A 19,413-nucleotide genomic window follows, 5' to 3' on the forward strand; every position below is an offset into this window, starting at 1 on the left:
CGACTTTTCTTCCTTTTGTTCCTTGTGATTCCTCCTGACCAACAACTTTCTACCCACAGTGCAAGACCCTGATGAAGAAGCTTTGCGAAGGTCAAGGTAAGTGCCTGGACTCAGGCTCTGTGGCCTTGCCCCTCCTAACCCCATCCCTCTCCGGGCAGCCCCAGGTAACATGACTTATGGAAGGATAAGTCTCAAGTTCATGTATTTGGGAACTCCTTGCCCCTAAAGCACTCAGGCAGATGCTGGCTTGAGGCATCTGTCCTGGGTCAGTGAGGTGCCTGGAGCTGAGTTTCTATCCCTTGGGCCCAGGCTGCAAGAGTTAGGACTCTGGGCTCTCTCGGCTCTGTCCCTGGGCAGGGGGCAGGGCTGCTTTGGCCTTTGCTGGGCTTTTGAGAACAAGGGCATCTCTCCCTGTGAAGGCACCGGCCCAGCTACCTTGCCTGCGCACCCTATGAGTCTAGAGGATAGGTGCTGGGAAGTAGGCACATGGAGGGCTGTACTGGGCACGGTGCCTGACTCCTGGACTCAGCTGTCCAGATATTGAGATATTAGTTTCATAAATTGCTAAAAGCACAACAGCTGCTGCAAGGAAGGACAAGTCCTGGGCATGAGAAGGGACTTGTACAGGACTAGGTATCTCAAGTTCAAGGCATGGTCTCTGCAACACTGGCAGGCCTAAGGCCACAGCCACTAACCCTACCACCTGCAGCTTGTCAGGTGCTCATCGACCTGGGCATGAGGGGGGCACGCTGCCCTGGAACCCATTGGAACCCACTAGGGCTTTCCATGGTGAGGCATGGAGCCTAGTGTGATTATGCTTATACTTCTGGAGGCAAACGTGTCATCTGCATGTTCTTCCTGGGAGTATCTGCCTTGGGTCAGTGCGTTCTGTGGTGGCCTCTGTGTGAGGCTGGGGCTCAGAGGCACTCTTCCACTGTGGGCCAAGCTTTCTGTACTTGCTAACCTGTGTGCTGTGGCCACAGGACTGTGTGGAGAGTGGGACTCTAGGGCCACCTGGAGTTGATGTGGATTTTCTTTTCGAACCTGTATTTTTGCCAACCCAAATTGCTCTCAAATTGCTTCCACTCTTTGGCTGGAGCTTCCAAGTCTAAAGTGTGGTCCTCCCAGGCCTGTTAACGATGGCATGCAGTTCCAGTAACAATTCTTAACCTGTCAGTGCCTGCAATGTGTCTATATGCGCCTGAAATGAGATGATGTTTGATTTAGCTCAAAAGTTAGTCTCTAGCTATTTTAAGTGTGACTGAGCTGTCAGCTCTCCCCCCTCCTATGCTCCACAGCTCCTGCGTGCTATTTCCATGTTTGTCCCACCTCCCCTTTGAAGCCACCCACGTAGATGCTCTAGGGAGCCATGTAGCCTTACTGAAGATTTGATAGAGGGCCTTTACAGCACACACCCCGCAGCAAACAACTTAAAAGTCCCCAGGTTCCTTCTATCAAGAAGCCAGCAGGGGCGTTTTCTCTCCCTCTCACAGGGCAACCTTGACTCTCCAGCCCCATCGACCCTCCTGTATACTTCTGGTCACTTTATGTTCCTCTGGCCAGATCACTCTAAGCTTGCACCTTGTTAACCGGCCACTGTTTAAGAAGGCTGGAGGGTACTGGTGGAGGTAGATTATAGGGAACTTCTGTCTTTTATATTTCTCCTGGAATATTCGCAGGCACTGCAAAGTTATTGAGTGAGTATAAGGGTGGTCCTCAGGCCTTGTCATTGGTCTCCCCCTTCCCAGCATCTGCTGGGGCTTGTTCTACCTGGTCCTGTAGAAGTGGGGAGGTTAGTCCTTCTCCCTGGAGCCTAATTTCGCACGAGCTTGGTTCAGTCCCCAGCAGAAGGCAGGGGGACTAAGAACTCTGTCACAGGCCTTGGAGTCTCTCCCCTGGCTATTGTAGGATTCTGTTGTAGGGAAATCTGGAAAGAGAGCCAATGAGGAGGCTCCAGCCTGCTTCTTCCCTCGGTCCCAGATCCCCACCCAAGAAAGCAGCTTCTCCCCACTGTGCCATCATCAGCCCCTCCCTCTGGGGTCCCTGCTGTGCAGTGAAGGCTCTGAATTTATGCCCAAGACTGGAGGGGCATAAGCTTCCTGCTCCACTCCCTTTTCCTGACTTTAATTTCTGGAGGTTCGTCTTCATAGCCTCCCTCCAAATGCCCATACTTCCCATGGCAATGGGAGGAGGGTGGGCTTTTCCATTTCACAACAGTCCAAGCAGCCTGTGGATGTGGGTAGGGGGGCGCATCAGCTGCAGCAGTTCAACTCTGTGATTCAAGCCCAAAGTAGTGACTGTGGCTACTGGTTACAGCTGGGGCACCAGGCTTACCCGAGTGGCCATCAGAGCAGAAAGGGAACTCTGGGGTCAGGGTTCTTGCTCCCCAAGAGGGCTGAGCCCCGCTTCCATCTGTCCCTACTCTCAAATTGGCAGCTGCACCCCGAGACCCACTGACCCATTTTCTTAGCTGAAGGCAGTCACAGCCTTTTCCTTTTCCTCCCAATTCAGTGGTTCAGCAAGGAGTCTAAGGGTCTCTTAAGAAGTCTAAGTCTCCCCAGGGGGGTTTCACGCTTCCAAGTTGCTTACTGGAGGAGAGCCTGAGTTTGCCAAACCCTGGAGCCCAGTAGCCTATGCACAGTGACAGCCTATACAGGCTTGCACGCATGCAAAGGTGCGTTCTCCTTCCTGCTCCTGTGTGTTGGGAAAGCTGGCAGGAATGCACGTGAGTGGCACTGGTGGCTCAAGGGCAAGTGTAAGTCTGCATGTCAGAGAACCTTGCAAACTCTCCCTTTACCTGTTGTTGCTTGGCCTTGAAGGTCTGTCCCCTGCAGAGTCCCAGAACAGCTCACAGCCCTCCCCTCCCCTCCCCTCCCCTCTTCTCTGCGCCATGGCTTCCTATGTTCTGACAATATCTCTGGTATGTGGTAGCAGGTAGCTTCCCTGTGAGGCTCCAATGCCCACCTACTGGCCAGTCCAAGGCAGAACTTAATCTCCAGGGACCCTATCTTTACAGGTGAGGCAGAGTGGACCCCTGAACAGCCCAGGCATCAGTTGCAGCTTTGGCTCCCTTCCCAGGAAAGACCCAGCAGCTTAGCAAACTGCCCAGGTGGACTTAAATGTTAGCCACCTGCCAGCTTCCACATGGGACCTGCTCTAGCTGGTGCAGGTAATGCTGTGGCTCCCAGCCTCCTCTGAAGTAGCAGAGCACAAATAGTGCCTCCATCCAGATGCTGAGCCTCTAATCTCAGGGAAGTCACCATAGCTTCCCTTTGACTTTGGGAAGGCATTCTGGTGCTCTTATGGTTTGGAAGATTGGGTCCACGTGGAGCAGCCCTGATGAGGCTCAGAGTAGGAACAAATCTAGCTTAGTTCTAGGCAGGGCTTGGATCTGTGAGGCATCTGGACACCACTGCTCATGCATAACCATCCTGGAGGACCTTAATGTGTAGCCCAGGTGTCCCCTGGCCCCTATCTGTGGCGCAATTATCTTTAAGTGTGTTTACCTGATGCTCACTAAGTAAAGAATCTTCATCTCTCTGAGTCCCCAAGTGTTAAGGAACAAAGTTTATTTTAGTGACAAGTTCACAGAGGAGTTGAAGATGAAAGTTGCCTTGCATACCCCTCCGCAAACAACATAAAAACTCTCCCAAGTCCCTTCTCCATTGTGCAACCACCTAAGATTCTTTTTCCTCTCCTCACCCCACTTCTCTTGCAACAAAACACAGGACTCACTGGTTCCTCCCTCCTCTCCCTGTAATGTCTTCTTCCCTCCCTGTGCACATTCAGCTCTCTCCATGCTCACACGGCCGACCATGAGGGGCCACACAGCTCAGGGCCCTTCCTCAAAGGGAATCCTCGTGAGGAGCAGTGAACAGCTATTGGTAACAAAAGTTACCTGTGTTTTGTGGATTTTTTGTCCTTGATGTTCTGGCAGTCTGGCAAGTTTGAAAACCACATCTGGAGAGGTGTTCCCTGAGCAGCCGTTGTGGATGTCCTGGGGTGTCTCTCCCTTTCTCTCTTTTCCCTTCTCTCCTCTTCCTTCCTCTCTTTGCTCCTCTCTCTGGCTGGCTATGAATTTCCAAACAGCTCCAAGCAGAGCAGGTTCACTAGACTTGCAGTCTCTGTCCTGTCACTGAGCATTGATGACAAAGGCTGCAGAGCCGGCTAGACAAAGTGGCTGCGCCTGTGTCCTGGATGGTCTCTCTGGGATGGTCGATTGTCTGTAGTGCTGTCAGCAGGACTGTGTGGGCCCTGCCATAGGGCCTCTGCTTGTGCTGTCTTTGCCCCTTCTCCCTGACCTCGGAGAGGCAGGTAGTGAAAGATGGTTCTGATGCCGTTTCCGTGTGTCTTTAGGTCATTCACGATGTCTCTGGGCCTTGGCTTCCTCTTGATACTAAGAAAGTTTGGACTCAACTAGTGGTTTTCAAATATGTTATCAGTGAGCCCCTTGTGTCAAACAGAATCCTACACAGACCCAATATGCAGGACTCAAAATGTGTGTGTGTATGTGAGAGGCTGGAGGGGAGGTCTACCAGGTAATGCACATGTGGGAAGGTGGACAGATTTAAATGTGGGGACATGAGATTGTTACCATGGAGAAATGCGAGACCAGCACTGCCCCATCCTCTGATTTTTAAAGGCATAAAGCTGATCTGCCTGATTTTTATATGCTGACCATTTATTATAGTCTTCATTTTTAGATAATTGCAGATTGGCATGTAATTGAAAGAAATAATACAGAGAGATCCTATGTACCTTTTACCCCCCAATGGTATTCTCTTGCAAAACTACAGTACTATCTCACAGACAAGGTGTTGACATTGATACTGTCAAATGCAGAATATTTCCATCATCCTGAGCATTTCTCCATGTTGCCCTTCTATAGCCGTACCCGCCTCCCTACCACGCACCCTCTCCCCAGCCTGTGGCAACCACTAATGTTATCTGTTCTCTGTTTCTATAATTTTGTCATTCCAAGAAAGTCGTATAAATAGAATCATAAAGCCTATGACCTTGTGGAGTCAAATTTTTCAGTCAGCCTAATTCCTTGGGGATTCACCCAAGTTGTTGAGTGTACCAATGGTTCATTTGTGTCTTTTTATTCGTAAGTAATATTTCATGGTCTGGATGTAGTAACTAATTTTTAAAATGAGTTTTAAACACTGTCCAGGTTGAATACATGTTATTTGTGGCTGGATGTGACCGCCGGGCCGCCAGTGTGCACCTCTGGTCTAGAGGATGTTAGAAGCCTCTCCAGCTGGGGGTGGGGTGGGGTGGTTGGGTTTCCAGGATTCTGGGGTCGGTGTCACTGGCCTTCCCCAGGCACACCCTTTCCTCCATGTATTCATTTCTGGCTGCTCCTTGCCTGTTTTGTCCTGTGCCCTCAGCTGAGCAGGCTGTGGGTTGAGCTCCAGAGGCCCTGCTGGTTGGAAGTGGCAGGAAGTCCTGGCCCTCTGTATGTGTGCCAGCATCTTTGTGAGTATGTATGTGCACGGTTGTACCTAGTCATGCTCAGGCCTAGAAGGGCAGGGGCAATTAATGGTGTTAGAAGGCTTCTCTCTAGGGGCAGAAAAGTGTTGGCAGAGATCAGGGCAGCACAGTGAGGTGACAGGTCTGCTCACCAAGCTTCATCACAGGGACAGGTGTTTCTCCTTCTTTATGCCCAGCTAGGAGACAGAGACCATGCTAGGCCCATCTGCCTATATAGTTCAGTCCCGAGAGGCCACAGCCAAAGCGGCCCTGCCTAGCCCTAACCATAGAGGCCAGAGAGAACCCAGAAGCCTCCCCCTTGCCTAGCCTGCCCTCAGGCCCTCTAGCTAGGCCCCTTCTCCATGGCCCCTCAGTCATTCAAGTCAGGGACTTTAGTCCCTCCATCCTGGTCCCTGGGACTCTGGTTTTGCCCCAAACCAGGCCTAATCATCTGGAAAGTGCCCCATGGATGGCAAAACCTTCCCAAGCCAAATTCCTTCCTCCCATGCCCTCTGCCCCAGCTATCAGACAGGGGAATGGTGGACACATCCCCTAACCCCTTTCTTTCTTCCTCTCTTCTCTCTGTCTCTCTGTCTCTCTCTGTCTCTCTGTTTCTCTCTCTCTCTCTCTCTCTGTGCCACAGGGAAAGGTTTGAAACGGAACGTAACAGCCCACGTTTTGCCAAATTGCGCAACTGGCACCATGGCCTTTCAGCCCAAATCCTTAATGTTAAAAGCTAAAAGGCTCTCTGGAATCCCCTCCCTTCCCCTCCTCCCACCCAGATCTGGCATGTGAGCCCCACTGTGATGCCTGAGAATGTAGACTGTGCTGGGTGCACCTTCAGTAGTTAAGTGCAGCAGTTCTCCTCTCTGCCCACCCTGGAACTGATGGCCGAAGCCCAGCCTCACATAGTACTGCACCCATCCATCCCAACCCTTCAGTGAAACCTTCACCACCTGCCAAACAGCTCAAGCCTCTGCTTCCCCGACCAAGGCCTTAGCCATAGATCAGAGAGGATGTGATGGGGTTTGTTGGCATAATACTCCAGAACCAAGGGAAACAGAACGTGCCCCTCGTTGATTTTCTACCAACCTCAGCTCCTGAGAAAGGCATCCAGGCCTAGTGCTGTCCTGGAAGGAGTCACCCATAGATCAGGGTCCTGGGCAGAGACCAACTCCCTGTCCCCACTCACTCCCTCGCTGCCCTCTGGAGCCCCAGCAGCCTGGAACGGGGCTCTCTGCAAAGGAAATGGAAACCCCAGGGTAGATGAGACAGAGGCCCCGCCTGGCTGTGGTGAAATTGGGGCATGTGCTCTCCTCTCTGTGCTGTGTGCTGGCTCCCTAGTTCTCTCCTGTACATATCAGCATGCTTGTTATGAAATAAAGAGGATTTGAAACAAACCAAACCAGCTCCAGTCACGCTGTGCCTACGTGCATACCACACAAGAGGAGCATGTCTGAGACGGGAAGAGGACAGGCACTTCCAGAAGAGGGCCGGGGCCAGTGCCCACCAAGGCTGAGAACTGGTGCAGCTCTGCTTTCCACTGATTTCCCATACCTGGGCTGCATGCTCTGGCTGGTGAATGGCTGGTGGGCAGCCTTAGTCTCCCAGTGGGCAATGTGTATCGGTGGGTACCTGAAATGTCCCCTGCCTCTGCTCCCACACCCAGCTGCAACCAGCAGGCCAAGACATTTAGTCCTCCCATCAGAAAGCAGGCCACAAGTGCCGTAAGCAGGAAGGTGCTGCTTGTACTCAGCCCTGCTCAGGAGGCAAGGGAGGGGGTTGGGAAAGTACTCCTGGACTAAGGAGACAGTCACAGGGGAGCTGCTGGGGGTCCTCGGTGGGCCAGGGCCATGGCTTGGGAGAAGAGGTGGAAGATGTGCCTGGTGGAGTCTTGCTCAAGTGGTGGGAAGGCAGGAAAGACTTCCAGCTGGGTCTTGCTCCTGGCTCCCACCCACCTGTGGCCTTGTCTTTATCTTGATCATTTAGGAAGAGCCAGGCTGGCAGGCTCACATCCTCCCCACTCTCCTGTCTGCCCATCAGCCTAGTCTCTGATTATGGGAACCATCTGCTGAGAATGAGACCACTAGCACTTAGCAAATAAAGGCAAATGCTAAGGCCCATCCTTCAAGACTTCCCTGCTGCCTCTATAACTGGACTGGGCCAAAGCCTCACTCTCATTCCTGCTGCCTGGGCACAGGCTTTCTTTCTGCCTCCAGGGACCTTGACAATCCCATCTAGAAGGGCTGGCCAGGGATACTGCTCTAGCCTTCCTACCACCCTGAGATGCTCCCCAAAGTCCCCTGCCAGCCTATTCCACTTTGGCCTTTTATCTCTTCCTGCTTCTAACAGTCTGACTCCAGGGCCAAGGCCGGGGCCAGGCAGGGCAAGCTGGCTGAGGGATCAACAGAGGAGATGAGGGTTTGTGCTCCTGCTTACGTCTAGGCATCCTGGAGCACATCTATATTTAACTGAGCTTTTATTGAGGACTCCCAAGGACCAAGGGTTGGTTGAGGGGCCAGGGGCTGACAGACAGAGGCCCCAGGCAGTGGGTATCCTGAGGTTGGCAGAGGATCTGAGCCAATCAGTCAGAGCTCGTGGCCTAACAGTCCCCTGTCCCTGGCCCCCAGCCTGTTGGAGCGCTCTTAAAGCTCTGGAAAGCTCTTATCTGCATTTCAGCCTGCCTGGTGCTTCTTAGTGACCCTAGGTCCCTGCATGCAGCACCTCAGCGGCCCCAGGCCAGGGGTCCACATCAAGCCCTCTGGAATGAACAGGAAGGATGTCCTCATTCAGTATTCTATGTCCATGGGCATTAGTCAAGGCACCATGCCTGGCTGCTATGCATGCCAAAGAAATCAGAAAGGGCTGATGTGGCTGTGACTGACCATGGTGCAAAGTTGTTCATGGGAGGTCCAGAGACAGGGAGTGCTCCTCTGACTGAAGGATCAGAAAAGGCTTCCTAGCAGAAGGCATCTGTGTGTCTGATCTGCAAGAACAGTTAAGATTGGGGCATGTGCCATTAGGGGAGACTGGACAGCTACTCTAAGCAGGGGGAGCACAGGGGTTGATTAATCCAGTACCCAGGATTAATCATTCTGGCTGGAATGAAGGGAATGCAGAGGATGTTTTGGTTAGTAGTGGTCCAGAGCTGGAATGACAGGCTATGAGATATTGACTGTATTCTGAAGATAATGAGGGACTAGCAAAGGTTGCTGAGCACCATTCACACCGCAGCCTGTGGGTATTGCTGTGCACTGTTCTCAAGAAGTGTCATTTGCACAGACTACAATTTCAGTGGGGCCCCTGGAGTTTTCCAGTGCAGCAACCCTGCTGCAAAATGACATGGTCAAGGCTTCCCTGAGCAGTAATATTAGGCTGCAAGATGAAACATCAAGCAGGTGGATGGCAGAGTGAACAATTTCAAGACCAGCTACCTGACAGGTGTTCTGTCATCATCCAATTAACAAAGATGTTCATATTTCATTCTCTTAACTAATACAAATAATATCATCACCCCAATAATGGCATCCACCTCCCAGCACCGTTAGTCACAATACCTCCACAATCACCAACAGTTCCAGCCTGAGCCCATTGACTACAAACTCCAAGAGCTAGCACCACGACCAATACCAGCCCATCCTTTCCATACATAATATCATTGCCGTCCATAAGAGCATCAACTAAGGGCTACCACAAGAGAGCAGGGGCACAAGGTTGGCATGCTTTACCTTGATGCCAGTTGGGTTGAAGGAAGAGATGGGATGAAAAGGGAACTGTAGCCAGGCTGTATTTCTCCTCTGGCCATACCCTGCCCATGCACAATTGAATATAATTGGCTTGGTTTGGTTTCTGTTTAGATATTTAAAGTGAATTATGAGTGGGGAAGGAGGCAGCTGTAGAGTAGTCCTAAACCAGGCTGGGGTGATCTTATAGGCACTGTCTTTAGGACTGAATCAGGGCCAACTAAATTCTCTGCATACTTGCTCTCTGAGACACCCTCCTTGGTTTTCGGGGGCTCATGAAACTTCTGACAGGAATTGGCCTAGACAAGATCCTTCAGGATGCCCTTCAATGCCTATCCCTACCTCCCCTAGGCCCTGGATGCTTCGTGTCTACAGACAGTGGTCCTAAATAAGATGCCACTCAGCAAGAACCCCAAGTAGCAGGCTCATGTGCATGCCCTTTGTCCTGACCCTGCAGTAGATCATGAATTTTCCTAGGGCCCACATCTAGCTCCAGTTTTATGCATCCTCCCCTTCCCCCAAAAATCCAGGGTTCATTTGGAGCCATATCTGGAGAGAGCACCAAGTAAGCTAGTCTGGCAGGGAATTGGAGCAAAGAGGACAGGCGAACCCATTTCCTATTTGTTCTGCAGAATACTGTCCTTAGCCCAGACATTTTCATCACTCATGTCCTGAGTGGTGTTCTCAGTTCCCAGAAACCCACTGGAAGCATGCACAGGGTCAAGGAGAAACAGATAAAGGAGACTGGGTGTCCTATGTCAGCCTGGGCCTTCCCAGACCATACTTGCCCACACTGTGATGAGGGTCTATCAGCTAGCTCAGCGGTATGGCTTTAGTACTTCCACCTACTTCTCTGAGGCAGCCACTTCACAGGAATAGCTTCCAGAAGCCAGGTTCTTTCATGGAGGATGAGTGAGTGGCCTCATGGAAGAGCTAGGGCTGGACACTGCTGCAGGCATGAGAACTGGGCTGCCTGAGGCCTCCTCTCTAAACTAAGCTGGGAAAGGGCTGGTCAGGACATGGCTACTGCCCTTGCTCATGCTGGATGTTTCCTACATAATCACAGAAAAGAATCGTGTTCCCTCCTATGAAGCAGTCAACCCAAACTTTGCCACTTCTCCAGCTCTCTTCTTCCAGCCTTCTCACATTTCACACCTTTCTCTGTTCTACACCTCACTGGATAGAGGAGAACAATTCAGCAAACCAGCTCACGGCTCTCTGGCATTCCTATCTGAGACAGACCTCTGTAGTACCTTCTTACAGTGTGTTTCATGGACCAGCAGCATCAGTTATCACCTAGTAGCATGTTAGAAATGTAGACTCTCAGCCCCACCCAGACCTGGACCTACAGAACCAGAAGCTTCATTTTAACAAGATTCTCAGGCGATTTACCTGCATATGAAAGTCTGAGAAGTGTTGTGGTGATTAGGACTCACACTCTTCTCTGCCACTTGGCAGCTTTGTGATGTTTTAGCGGAGATTCAGTCTCTTTGGACCTCAGGTTTCTTATCTGTAAACTGAGGATCTTGATATCAATCATCCAGCAAGGTTGAAAAGATCAAATGAAGTAATGCTTATCCAGCTATTAGCACAAGGCCTGGCATATGGTAAGCACTCACAGAGGAAAGATTATTATTCTAATTATTTCAAATAAGAAGAGTGCCTTCTGTTGGGGAAAAAAATTTTACTTGACTGACTGTAAAAATAAGGTTTTTTTTTTTCTCCATGAGGGGCCACTTGAGGTATTGGGTAAAGCTTCAACTCAAATGCTCCTCAGTCAGATCTTGCTGTCACTACCTATATGTTCTAAGAACTTGAGCAATTGAATTCTCTGTCCCCATTCCCTCATCTATTAAATAGAGTCACTAATATCTACATCAGAGGGCAGTTGTGAGGAACTACAGACATATGCCTGGCACATAGAGTACCAGGTCAATAAATGAATTACATAGCCTGGGGACAGCATTCCCACTTATAAGAGTCACAGTATCTTATTGCTGCTGTAGCAAGTACAAACCTTAATTCAGTGACCCAGATGAGCAAAGAATGTGCATTTCTTTTCTTTCCTATAATTTAATTTGTATTCTCTGTCCTGTTTCATAGGTGGCAAAAATCTAATCTCATCAATCCAGGCTCTGATGCTCCTGTCTTGCCTAGAGTGGTTCTGGGGAAGAGATGCTCATAGAATAACAGTATAGGTAGAGTGGGGCATCCAGGCACCTGGTCCTTGACATAGTCTGCCTGCACTGGCCCACACTGGCACAGAAGTCACCTCTCTTGTTCCCAATTTCAAGGACTTTCAGATGTGCAGACACTCAGGGCCATGGCCAGGTCACTCTTGGATGTATGAGAAACCCTCTACAGCAGCTAGGGCATACGATAGCCTGGGGATCTTTGGGCTGTCGTGGATCAACCTTCCCCTTCCCCTTCACCATGGGCATAGGAGACCCTAGGGGCCTACTATCTCCCCAGGGTTTACCCAAACAAGAGATTCAGTCTTTCTGGACTTCAGAAAAGGAGCACAGCTGCCTCTATTCTTGAATCCCCCACAGCACGATGCCCCCTTTCTGGCCCAGATAACCTCAATCTGCCTGGCATGGTAGCTTTCATACATCTTCCAAATGTGTTGTCAGTGTCCTGAGTCCTTTGCAGCCCAAAGCCCAGGCTCTCACCACTCCAGAGCCTAAGCCCTTGACCCTCAAATATCTGACCTCTGCTTTTCTCAATGTATCACCCCTTCTCAAAGGCAATGTGTGCCACTGACCAAATGGGGAAAGGGAAAAGAAAAAGGAAAATAGGATGGGGAGGAACCTTGGTTGATAATTCAATCTACTTTTCCACCACACTATATTTTTGTAATACATACTCAGAAAAATTCAGAAGTACACAAAACTGGGAGTTGGGAATCTCACTAGGCTTGAGAATAATTTTGATACTACTACTATCTTCCTTATGGTCTGAACCCTTTCATCTTGGAGTCTTGGGGGTGTTCTTTCCCTGAGCCTGGGAATACACCTTCTGGAATACACCTTGCTGTTTGTAGTACTGATGGTGCCTTCTACCCAGTCTGCCTTTACTGCAGGCACTGCGCCCCAGTCCTGCAGAGGGGCCCCCTTGACCTGTTGTCTTTCTTGGTCCCACCTCATCAGCACCCCTATTGAGCATGCTCCAGTGTGCACCAGCCAGGCCACCACCCCACTGCTGCCTGCTTCTGCCCAGCTGCCTGTTGCTGCCTCTCCCAGCACAGCCTCACCGTCCCTGGCCGCAGCTGCTGCCCTTGCTGCCACCGCCTCTGCTACAGCCCCTGCCTCAAGTGCTGCAGACAGTCCAAGGTAACTGGCCCACAGATACTGGCCCTGGCTTAGTCGGGGAGGCAGGAAAGGCCTTACCCTGGGTCCATCTGTTGACAGCTGTGTCTAGCCCTCAGAAAGGCCCATCCAATGTGGTTAGGGGACCAGGGTGCCAAGGTAGGCCAAGGGTAGCACTGCTTGCTTCAGAGAGTGAAGGGGAGTGCACTGTATTGCTGAAGACAAAGGCAGGAAAATGTGCTACCCTGCCCTCCAGGGACACACACTCTAGCAAGAGAGGTAAAGATACACACACACACACACACACACACACACACACACACACACAGTTAGATAACAAAGGGAGACTGTATGGGAAGTCTGTGTTCCTGGAACTGGAATTAAGGAGAATTAAGGATATCCCCGTGGAAAGTCAAGGAAGTCTCCACAGAAAAGGGAGCATTGACCTGGGCACAGAGGCATGTCAGATATTTAGTGACTAATTTTCCCTTGTCCCTTAGCCTTTCTCCTCTTGATGGAGAAGCATGCTAACTCCAGAGGCACTTGGTACAGTGGGATTTGAATCTCTGCTCTACTACTTACTGCCTATAATCTTCAGAAAGTGATGAAACTCTGAATCTCATTTTCCTCATCTGCTATGATGTTTAATGCAATGTTTATTTTACAGGATTGGGGTAGAAAAAGTATACATAAAACACCTAGCACATAAAATGCTCTCAAGTATTGCAAGTTACTGCTTTCCAACTTGCCTTCCTGCATACTCAGCGAAAGCAGGGTTGGGAGTGTTAGAGGGGTGCTGGGAGGTGCAGGGAAGTGGAGGGGATAAGCTGACAGGTCACTCTGGAGTGGCCAGGCAGTATAACAGGCCCAGCAGACCCAGCTCTTTCTGGGCTGAGACGAGCCGTCAAGTTGGTATTAGGGTCAGAGCCACCTTTCTCAGTCTCCCATGCTCCTCTCCCAGGGTTTTGCCAAAAGACATGCCTCTCTGAGTCAGGATGCATGGGTCCCTGGTGAAGCCTGAGGGGTACGAAGGGTGAACAGAGTGACCCACAGACCTGCCGGCTGCACCCCTACTCCTGGGGCTACACAATGATCCAGATGGTACGGAGCCAGCCCAACTTAGGCTTCAAGGGTGAGCCAGGCCAGCCTCCAGGGGTTGTTCTAGCTCAGCTTCCTTGGGGGCACTTAGCAAGTGCTTCTCCTCTGCACACCAGAATCACTTCAGGTAAAGGCACAAAGAAGAGGCTTAGAGGAGGATAAGAAATTTCTCCGTTGCTGAGTGGGAAGATGCCTCCTGGGTTTGGATGGGGGAGCACTACATGCTGGGGTCCTGCCCAAGAGCAGACTCCCGCATCACACATCAGGCGTCTGTGTCCTGAGGCCCATGGGACTCCCTCAACAGGGTAAACCTTTCCTTCACTTTGCCCTGCAAAGAGAGATGAGGCCTGGGTGGAGGTTGGGGAACCAGAGCACTCCCAGCATCAGGCTGGAGCAGAAGGGATCAAGGGACCATACTCTGGGCCTAGCTACCTCCCTTTCTTGCATAGGGCTAGGATGGAGCTAGAGGGGGCAAGTGGAAGACAAATGGCCACCCAGCCTTTTACCAGAGCATGGCCTTAGAATTCTTGCTAGATATCTTAAGCTTCTGCTTCCTCCCCCAATATCAGTTCCTGACCCAGGACCCATAGCTCCTGGGATGCTGAGAAAACACCCTCCACTGGTGGGAAAGTCTGGCTACCGACTAGGCCTTCTCTCACCACAGGGGAAGCTGGGGACCCCATGGACACTGCCTCTTCCTCTTCCATTGAGGCTCCTACTCCACTGGTCTTAACAGGGATTTATCAGAGAAGAGCAGGCAGGCCTAGGGAAGGGTGACAACGGCCTCATTTAACCAGAAACATGGCAACGTGCCAGGGCAAGTCTGCACACTGCCCAGGTCTGGGATGCTGACTGGCTGAGGCTCCTTCCACCTCCACACTGTCTTTCTGAGGAGATAAACAGTAAACAGGAGCTTGACAATAGGTTCTTAGCTCCAGGCTACCCCCTCCCAGAGTCCTAAAGAGGAAGATACTCCCTTATTCTATGACTCTGCTCAGCATGATGCACAGGCACTGGGCCCATGGGAAACAGATGCAAGGAAGGCAGGAAGCCATGGGCTGGTGAGGGTCAGTAAATTTCTAGGTGCTCACTTCTCTAGCACCTCATCAATGACCCATTTACTCTGGGTATGGTTGCATTGTCCCTGTTGGGATCTGAAAGATGCAGGGAGAGACCAGGGACATGTTCACTAGTTTTAAATGAAAAAAATGAAAAGGAGGTTTCACAGACAAATAAAATTGAGAAACACTGGATCAGCAAAGTTTAACATTCTGCTTAACTCCAGGAGTTCTTGGAGCCTTTAGCTCTCCAAGAGCAGAGGCCGAGTACAGCATTTCCTGAGGGCAATGAACTGGGAGACTTTTTTTCCATCTCTTTGGTTCCTCGGTCACAAGTAGGAAAAGATTGCTCTAGGCCTCTTGGCAGCTAATCCAGTGGGAAGAGGGCAACAGGAAGAATTCTATATGGAAGAGAAGAGAGAGAGAGTGTGTGTGTGTGTGTGTGTGTGTGTGTGTGTGTGTGTGTGTGTGTGTGTGTGTGTGTGTGTGTGTGTGTGTTTTGGAGGGGACTCTCCTAGCTTCCCATGAGCCCTCCCTAGAGCACTCTAGCTCAGAAACCTGAGACTTTGCAGCTACTTTTAGCAACAATAGAAAGGGGGAGGCAGAAGTAGGCGGGGGAGCCAGGTGGTCTGAGGCCATGATGTGCCCCAGAGGTCAGAAGGTCAGTGGAGTGGGGCAGCTCTGACCACCTTCTTCTCTCTTCTGCCCTGACTCCTCCAGTCCCAGACCTACCCTTACGGTCTCTTCCCATGGTAGTGAAGGGTTTTCCATGCATCCTCCTGTCCAGCTGGTAGCTTTCCTCCCTCTCTCCAAGGTGGTGACATCAGCAATGGGCTGTGATTTTTGAGATATCTCTGCTGCTTTAACCAAACTCACCAAGACTCAGAAACCAAGGAGCAGCTTCCTCCCCTTTAAGATTCCAAGGAGCTTTCCTTCACAGCCTCTGGCAGCTGTTCAGGATCATCTCTGTTAGGTTTCCTCCTCACAGAGGCTCCTGAGGATTGCAGAGCCAACTGCCACGGCTTCAGGCCCCAGGGCCTGGGTGGGGCTGTCCTTCTGGCTTCTAACTCTTCCCCTTGTTTCCAGGCCCCAGGCTTCTGCCTACAGTCCCACCAATGTGACCTCTCCAGCACCTGCCGCCCATACATACAGTGAGACCCAAGCCGCCCCTGCGCCCAAGCCCCGGGTCGTCACCACTGCCAGCATTCGGCCTTCTGTCTACCAGCCAGGTGAGAAGCAGAGCGAGAGGCTGTCAGACTTGGCATGGGCTTCAACAGTTAGCCTTAAGGTCACATCCCCAGAAGGAAGGTGGTCAGTGAGGCCTTCCTTCCCCCAGTTGTGGACCAGACCTATAAAGCGTGCCTCTGGCACTGGAGAAGACAGGTGGGCAGTGCCAGGCAGGGTTGGAGCCTCCTAGCTCTTAGAAAAAGGATGCTTCCAGGGATTTTCAGGCTCGAGGTGAGGGAAGACGATTTAGAAGTAGAAGCTTATTTCTCTAAGAGTCTTGGTCTGGCTTAAGCTGGAGGACGGGCAGCTATATCAAAAATGCAGTGGGCTTTGGACAGAGCTACTGCATCAACCTGTCTGGTCTTCGATTTCCTCAGCTGAAGCAGGGTAACTGGAGGCAAGGAAAGGATAGGTGAGGCAGCAGAGTGGCCAGCACAGGGTCTGCTGGTGGCTGAGCTCAATGGCTATTTGTTCCATCCTTCTGGTCTCCATTCTTTTCAGTGCCTAGGACCCTCTTACTGGGATGAGGACTCAGCCCTATGATTCCCTCTTTCCTAGCCAGTGTTAGGCCTGCTTCCCAAAGTCCCAGGGCAAGTCTCAGGCTGGCTTGTACCCTACCTTCCTCTGCCTGTCCTTGCTCAGTAAACCTAGGGGCTCTTTAGCAGGGATTTTCCCAAGCTGGAGGAAGGTCCCCTGTACCCTGACCTATAGGATGTACCCACAGGAGGGCTCCTGGCATCCAGGCCCTGAGTGCTAATATCACCATTTACCCTCTCTTTCCTACTGGATTCTGACTGTGAATTCCCAAAGGTTAGGGCTATGGCATATTGTCTCCACTATCCCCAGCACCTGACTCTGGTCTGGCACAGAGGAGCTGCCCTGTAGAGAGATAAATAGAAACAAATGAATAAATGCTGGTGAGAATCACAAGTGTCCCTCCACTTGCAATGGGGAGTAGGGAGTGGGAAAGTGAGGAAGTTAATGTCTTGTTTGGGAAAAAATGAGGTAGCTAATTCTAAGGGAGCAAGAAGGAGCCTTCTTTGTGTCATGAAAGAGAGTGAATAAAGGACCATAAAGTCTGGACTCTGGAGCATGTCTTGTTAGGGAAATTGAGAAACCCAGTGAGTATTCTCACTGTGGCAGGAGAGCAAGGGAGACAAGACAGGGACTGAATCAGGAAGGGCCTTGCTTGGGGAACTTGACCTGTGTAGGGTAGAAGAGTCCCATCAGCCCTCGGTTTACAGAACTCACTGACAGCAGCGTTAAGTGTGGGCAGTAGAAGGGGACTCCCTGCTAAGGCCTGCTCTGTTCTCTAAGGCAAAGTACTTCATTTTCTGTACCAGAATTTCCTCCTTTGAAAGATAGTCATGATACTGTGTAAGCTTTGTGTTCTGAAGATGAAATGAAGCACCTAGCTCAGTGCTGGGAACACAGGAGGTGCCCTTCTTTGTCCTTCAGAGGCAGAGTCACAAAGCTCTCAGGTTAAAAATGCACAGGATTAGGTAACAATTTGGAACGGACTGCAATGGTGAAAAATCTTAAATGGAGCTGAAGGAAGCGGCTGTCCTGCGCAGATGGGGAACACCAGAGGGAGAGTGGAAAGGAGTCTGGAGGAGCAGCGGCGAGTGGAGATGAGGCTGGGGTGGAGGGGACCTGGAGGGCATATCCGTCCCGACCCCGAGTAGGGCTCTCCTCCTAGGCAGGTCCTTCTGGGCACCTTCCGGGGCGGGCCCCGGGCTTCGGCGCCCCCGCCCCGGCCCTGGGTTCTTTTCCGAAGGTCCTCCAGGGGACAGCACGGCTCCGGGGGCGCGCACTGCCTGGCCCGCGCAGCGCCCCTTCCCTCCTCCTTCCCGGGCTGTGCCCCAAGCGGGCGAGACGTGCTGGAGCCCAGGCCTCCGCGGCGTTCCCAGGCCGGGCAGACGTTAACTCATTCCTGCCTGGAGGTTAGGAGGCGGCCTGCCTCCATCCCATCACCCGGGGGACAGATCCGGGGGGGATCCGGGGGCGGCTGGCAGGCAGCCTGGGGAGAAGTGAGTAACGTGGGCCCGAGCCCCCTCCTCTCTTCTGCCGATCCCAACCCCGGAGCGGGAGCGCCCCGGCGCGGCCGCAGCTCCCCGCGGGGTCTCCTCCGGGCTGAGGGTGTTCACAGCCCAGATCTTATCGCTGGCGCCGGGGCTGGGCTGCCGCTCCCCAGAGCACCTGGGGCCCGGGAGTGGGTTGGGCGGCAGAGGCCCGGGCTAGGGAAGGCCATGTCGGCCCGCGGGCCGGGCAGGGCCCGGGCACTCGCCAGAAGTCAGGCCCAACCTGCAGTGAGTCAGAAATCACCTTGTTTAATTACACATTCCCGAGGCCGCCGAGTGCGATAGAGGCCTTTTGAACTTGCCAATTAGAGATGAAATATCACCTTCTAATTTGGACGAACTGAATTCTGTCACGAAGAAATAGCAACAGCCCGGGGCTCCGAGACAGAATATCAAGTCTCTCCCGGCACGTCGCGGGTGGCGCAGCGAGCCGGGCCGAAGGATGCAGATGGAAGGGGCCCGGGAAGCAACTGCTCCCTTCGCCCTCCCCCCTCTCCTGGAATGTGGGAACGCGATGGGGGAGGGGAGCTTCCTGGCGGTGCCTTGAGGAAGAGAAGGCCCCCGGCTCTGGATGGGTGTAGGCCTGCGCAAGGAAGCGGGCAAACCTAGGTCCAGATTCTGGCCTGCTCCTTACTACTGAGACCTTGTGTTGTAGGGGCTTAGAAAAGGAGGTTGAATCAAGAAGTCTGGAGGAGGGAAGAGGTATCTGCCAGGTAGAGGAACTAGGGTTATGTATTGCTGGAGGGAGGCAGGAAAAGTAGACAAGGGTGTGATTTGGAAGGGGCTTGTTTTGCTGCCTAGGGCGTGGTTAAGGGGTGGGAGGGATCTGGCGTTGAATCCCAAGGCCAGAGCTCCAGTTCAGCCAAGTAGTTCACTAGCTCAAAGACTTTGAGTTAGTCAGTCACTTAAGCTCTCCAAGCCTCAGTTCCTCCTCTATAAAATGGATTTCATAATATTATCTGCCTCATTGGATTGCACCGAGTGATACATGAAATAATGAACATAAAGGGCTTGGCATGTGGAAACAGTTGGTACTTGGTAGCTACTGTTCTGATTAGGACAGCACTAACCAATAAAAATAAATTTTCTAGTGGCCATGTTTGAAAGAAAAGTAAAATGAAGCAGGTGAAATTAATTTCAGTATATTTTATTTAAGTCAGTATGTTCACAATATTTCAATATATAATTAATATAAAATAATTATTAGGATATTTTGCAATCTTTTCTTGTACTAAGTCTTCAAAATCTGGTATATATTTTACCCTGATAGCACTTCTCAATTCAGACAAGCCACATTTCACGTGCTCAATAGCCACGTAAGACTAATGTATTGGACAGCACAGGATTAGGGATTTTGTTCTTAATCCCCTTTAACAGAGATCCCCTACTTTACAGAAAGGAAACAATTTTGGACTGAACCTCATTA

At 51.4% G+C, this 19,413-nt stretch overlaps 1 protein-coding gene across 5 annotated transcripts in view; it reads left to right on the forward strand.

The window, feature by feature from the left end:
* Window positions 1-19,413, forward strand: part of LDB3 (LIM domain binding 3) — a 62,672-nt gene that overhangs the window by 22,315 nt on the left and 20,944 nt on the right. For 2 of the 5 annotated variants that reach the window (XM_039872294.1, XM_039872296.1), the window contains 3 exons: window positions 60-96; window positions 12,365-12,547; window positions 15,766-15,908. In XM_039872294.1, coding sequence (XP_039728228.1) covers window positions 60-96; window positions 12,365-12,547; window positions 15,766-15,908 — 363 coding nt within the window. Of the gene's footprint in view, window positions 1-59; window positions 97-6,115; window positions 6,831-12,364; window positions 12,548-15,765; window positions 15,909-19,413 lie in introns of those variants that run through there. The other 3 variants (XM_039872295.1, XM_039872297.1, XM_039872298.1) reach the window with 2 other exon arrangements.

Source organism: Pteropus medius, unplaced genomic scaffold (genome assembly GCF_902729225.1).
Source record: "Pteropus medius unplaced genomic scaffold, Ma_sr-lr_union100, whole genome shotgun sequence".
NCBI classification, from domain to species: domain Eukaryota; kingdom Metazoa; phylum Chordata; class Mammalia; order Chiroptera; family Pteropodidae; genus Pteropus; species Pteropus medius.